Source organism: Bidens hawaiensis, unplaced genomic scaffold, assembly GCF_021521415.1.
Source record: "Bidens hawaiensis isolate Kalapana, Puna unplaced genomic scaffold, B.hawaiensis_p1.1 tig00008515_1, whole genome shotgun sequence".
Taxonomy (NCBI): domain Eukaryota; kingdom Viridiplantae; phylum Streptophyta; class Magnoliopsida; order Asterales; family Asteraceae; genus Bidens; species Bidens hawaiensis.
This window is the reverse complement of record NW_027491608.1, coordinates 121,008-126,147: the sequence shown is the minus strand read 5'-3', so window position 1 is coordinate 126,147 and position 5,140 is coordinate 121,008. Positions and strand designations below refer to the sequence as shown.

Below are 5,140 nucleotides of genomic sequence, written 5' to 3'. Positions count from 1 at the left end.
AGGTCGGGTTTTTTAAATCTTTTTAGTTAATATTCTTTGCAAATATTTGCATATATTCACTTTGTTTTGAAAGCGAGTTTTTCATTTGCAGGTTCATACTGTAATCATTATTTCCTACAAACGCTTTCGCGTCTTGGAAGGGGATACTATGATGCTGCACATGATGTAGGTCCGTTTTTAACAAGTAACCGAAGTTTCAGTAGTATGTTAATCGCATCAATCTTGATCTGCCTTTAACAAATATTGTTCGTTTCAGATTCAGTTGGTGATCGTATGGAACGACTGCTAGATAATGCAATGTCTCCTATGCTTGCAAATGTAACCCTTGATGCATTGCAAAATCTTGAGTCACATGAGGTGCATTTCTACTTATTTACCTAAATTCGGGCTTTTTACGTCGTCTTAAAATTTAGCTTCTTTCTGTAAGTTATTTTTGTTTATTTCTTGCAGTTGTACACGTCTCGTATTCCAGATTTGTTATCTGAAAGCCCGTTAATTGTAACGGGTCGATACCAAGGAAACTTCCCTGAATCTGTGAAAGCTAGAGGTTTACGGGCCGATCTAAGTACTTATGTGATTGATGTTAAAGTGAGAAACATAACAGACATACACTTGGAAAAGGTAAAAAGTTTTAACAGTATTCTATTCTAATCTCCAATTTTTAAAATATTTTTTATTTTAATCCTAATTGACATAAAGTTCAATAATGTGTTTAATTATTTTTTATGTCATATTTTGTTTCCATATGCAGGTATGTGCTAGGATGGAGGTGGATATACTCACTGCACATGCATGGTTGGAACAAAACACACATATGGAAGACAAGGTTTCATTATTCTTTCTTGATCTCTATTCACACTAGACCGAGATTTGACCGTTTCGACCCGTTTCAATTGATAACGGGTCAAATGAGTTTGTCAAATGAGTCAAACGGGTTAAATTTGTTCAAAGTCGCTTAAAACGAAAATATAGTTTTTATAATTATACTAAATACACTAATATTTATAAAATATGAAAACTGAAGGAGAAAAAAGTGATGACAGATTGGCTCAATATGACATTATGACCTGGCCCATTTGACCTATAAATAGGTTATATGTTTTGATATGTTACCCGACTCGCGCAACCCGCATGTTTTTCCACATTATACATCAATGTTAGGTTGCCAAAATGAGCTTACAAAGAGGAATACCTTCTGAGCACACGCGTATGATTCTAGTTCAGAACAACAAAGTAAATCCGACCTTGAGTTCACTTCTACTAAACGAGGTATATATTCATTTAACGACACATTATCAAATCATAAGTCAAAGATATGATGTTTAAAACTTCTATAACTGTAAACACTTACGCAGAAACATTCAAAACCGACAAACCAGAAGATATGCTTAAGGAATATATGTATTGGATTTGGAAACTAAAAAGGCCACAGCCGAAAACCTACCTCCAGGAAATGAAGACGTAGAGTTAAACGAAGCTGTAAAAATGGTGATTAAGGCTGCATCATCATGCTACGGGTTCATGGAAAGTTGGGTCTGTTGGAGGTGCTTGATGCAGACTTGGTCTCGAGTAAAAAATGACCAATGTTCCCTTGCTGTCACGAAACTTTGCACTGCACTCGCTTGTCTAGAGTTTATAGATTGTTGTTGCGACTTGTGTGATTCGTGCATCAATTTAGTAGAAACTATATGTTAAAAAATAAAAATCATACCTATTGTATTGTCATAAATGATCATATATGTTATGTATAACAATTATGCAAGAAGCAATTAACATTACAAAGTTGAGGAAAACCGGTTAATGTTACGTGTAAATGAAGTTATAACGAGTATGCATATCGATTGACAAGATAATCTTAATAAATAGATGAACAAACAACAGGAAAAATAATCAAAGAATTGTATCCTACAGTAAAACCTGATGAACCTCTCACTGTGATCTTCTTCTCGAGTGCTGAGAAACCGCATAACCTTCAAACAAATCCAACACACCATTCTCAAGATCTTCGACAGAGTATTTTATATAATTCTCCGATATATGATTCCTGAATCTCCCAAGAAACGATCGGTAAGCCGGTATTAGTTTCTCCAGTATCGAAATCCTTAACTCCTCGCGAAGCTGTTCGTCAGGTACTAACCATAACGCTTGTGTCCGATGCACTTCATCGAATATAGCATTAAACGATTTAAACCTTTCTCTTAACGCACTCTTCGAAACACCAGACGAGAAGCTCCCAGTCGAGTGCAACCCTTGGTCTCTCAGACAATGCAACACGCCAATCCACGTCGCGCGTTGGTGATTCGTGGCAGCTTGCCGGAATATTCTCGTGAGAGTTCTTAAAAACTGATCACCGATCATTTCTCGTAACTCTAACGATCCTTTGATTTTCTGGACAATGTAATGCACATTGTTCATAATAAACAACTGCGCGAGCGAATTGTCTTTGTAGTGTTTTGACTTGTTTTCTAAATTGAATTGTAGTATTGTTATGATCCAGATCAGATGGAGAGCTAACGGCGACTGCTCTTCGTGCTCCGTGAAGTCCATTTCCGGAGCGGTTATATCACAGTGTCGAGACCCGGTTGTCGGTTTCGATATTATTATCTCGCCTAGCGTCTGCTTATAATCCGAAATCAAGCTTATATAATTCATAACGTATCTAGTTAACGGATGAATAGTACCTCCAGCAACAGGAACCTTAGACGGTTCACGAAGGACTGCGTTTTCAAACTCCGACAACATTCCTCTAGCAGCCTCGGCTAGTCGAGAAAGTATCTCGGGCGCTTGAATTCGGATAGACTCCGCAGGTTTTGAATCAAACACATCATCAATGTCGGGTAACAACTCGAGTAACGAATCGTGTAGATCTAATATTTTAAACAGTTTCTCGGGCGATCTTCGGCTAATGCTAATCGCTTCGACGAAATTGAAGAGCTGATTCGCGGGAGATTTAACTGTTTCGATGAAACACGCGTCGTCAGCTGCTGATGTTCCGAGATCCTCAAAGATCTGCTTGCATAGCTTCTTCTCACTAGCGAACAATACTCTGATACACACTTTTGCAGCTCGTGTCCACCTGCCTATTTTCGCGTTCATCGCCTCCCATTCGAGTCTCTGGATATCTCCGATGCTTAGTTTCTCCACGCCGAGCTTTTTGAAGCTTCCGTCCACGACAGACTTCCGTACGCTCCCGTACACCTGAAAGAACATAGGCTGTCACTTTTACTCGAACCCCGAAATGAAACACCCAAACCCGAGAAAACACTAACTCGAACCAAGTAATTCTTGGGTTTGAACTTTGAATTATCGGTTTCGGGTCAACCCCAAAAACCCGAATAAACTTTTAGTAATAAAACCAAATATATTTTTTAAGTATAACAGGCTAAGCCTTAACCGCTAAGGTTATCAGAATTTGACCCAGATCGCAAGTTCCCATTCCAACTATTATAGATCAACTTTTTATTGTTTACTAATATTTTCGATTTGTGATTAAAAACAACCCTAATCACTACATATTGAAAACAATTTTGTTGGTTTTTTTCTTTATTATTATTATTATAGTTTTTGTTTTTTTTTTCAAACGGTGACTTTCACAGTTAAGTTATCTCACTGCGCGAACACGTCGCCCCCCGCCACCCCCACTCAGGCCAACTATGTTGACATGATCGGGATCCACGCTGGTATCCGAGTTTCGCTTGGCGTTCCCGGTTCCCGGTAAAACCTAGTTAGCTCACCCCGCCCAAAGGCACGACATGTTTTAATGCTTCTGGTTTAATTTGTTAAATTTTACTTTTAGTATATTATTTTATCAGGTTATTTTAGTTTATTATTTACGTTACAAGTGAAAAAAACATATTCCATTTTAATTGTAGCATCATAGGCTTTTTTTAACGTTTTGTTACCTAGTATACTCGAAACCCGAACCCAAAAAAAATTAAGATAGATTTGGGTTTGGTTTCGATTTTTAACTTTCGGGTCAAGATTTAAAACTTTGAAACCCGAATACCACCCCTACCTGAACGCACTCGCGGAAATACCCCGCGGCAATCATACGTTGCGCGATCGACCTTAGATCCAATATCCTTTCGGGCGGTAACAGATCCTGTTCCCAAATACTATTCATAGATCTACAGCTCGCAAACGTCACACTCCGCTCATTCCGATCCGTAAACGAAGTCGAACTAATCCTCGAAATCGACTCATTCCCATTATTCCCACAGCTCTCATTATTCTCCGGTGACTCACCACTTTTATTATTATTATTATTATTATTATTATTATTATTATTATTGTTATTATTATTATTAAAACTGCTTGATCTCGGAGTGGTTCTCGGAGTCAAAACCGGTTCAAAACCCGGTTCAGTCTCAATCGGACTCGAGTTTGTAATAAGAATATTACGAAACTCGTCTTCTAACCGGGCCATGGCGATCTGGATAACGGTGTTGACTTTCGTTGACTTGTCATCTGATGAGTTTATTAAAGATTGTATATGATCAACGGCTGTTAAGTAAGTGTTGATCTCTTGGCGATTGGTTTCGAATATCATTTGGGTTTTGGTGTCTTCGGAGGCGGTGGAGTCCCACCGGAGGATGATTTGTTCGGCGGTGGTGACGGTGACGTCATTTGCCGGTGAGGACATGGTGAGGGTAGTTTTGTAATTTTGGATTGGAGGTGAAGAAGAAGGTGACAGAGGATTGTTTGAAGTAAAATACAAATGGTTCTGAAATTAATAAGTTGAGATGTGTTTTTTTTATATATGTGTTTTAAATAATATCAACTTAGGAAAATTTAATAATTTATTGGGTGGATGTTGGAAAATCAAGGGTTTGAGATAGGTTTTACGGAGATTGTCAGTTCGGATTTCGAGTTTATTCAGGCTTTCGTTCAACCGTGTATTACGTCAGATAGTTTTGCTCCTTGGTGACAGCTGGCTGTATGGTTTCCCGGGTGAACGTCTAAATCAAACTCTGAAGTCAGCGTGAGCCTGATTAAGACAACGTACTCTAGCCAAAGAGGGGTAACGAAGCTCACAAATTTGAAGAGTGTGGTGGCCTTAACAAACAAAGAAAGTCGTTATTCTAAAAAATTTTAAAAAGTGTTATTGGTGCGAGCTTTGAGGTATTCTGTTTATCTGGTT

General features: G+C 38.3%; 1 protein-coding gene across 1 annotated transcript; it reads right to left on the bottom strand.

Moving 5' to 3' along the window:
- Nucleotides 1-1,751: 1,751 nt before the first annotated feature.
- LOC143529255 (exocyst complex component EXO70A1-like) lies at nucleotides 1,752-4,821 on the bottom strand. The gene is made up of 2 exons (XM_077025079.1): nucleotides 4,016-4,821; nucleotides 1,752-3,198 (listed from the first exon to the last, which is right to left on the bottom strand). The coding sequence occupies exons 1-2, from the start codon at nucleotides 4,640-4,642 to the stop codon at nucleotides 1,930-1,932; spliced, it is 1,896 nt and encodes a 631-aa protein (XP_076881194.1). The 5' UTR covers nucleotides 4,643-4,821; the 3' UTR covers nucleotides 1,752-1,929.
- Nucleotides 4,822-5,140: the final 319 nt, after the last annotated feature.

Excerpts from the sequence above, each read along its gene's own strand:
- LOC143529255 (XM_077025079.1), bottom strand. The coding sequence starts at position 4,642 with ATGTCCTCACCGGCAAATGACGTCACCGTCACCACCGCCGAACAAATC. Across the intron at positions 3,199-4,015 it reads ATTTCCGCGAGTGCGTTCAG|GTGTACGGGAGCGTACGGAA; the intron begins GTAGGGGTGGTA and ends ATGTTCTTTCAG.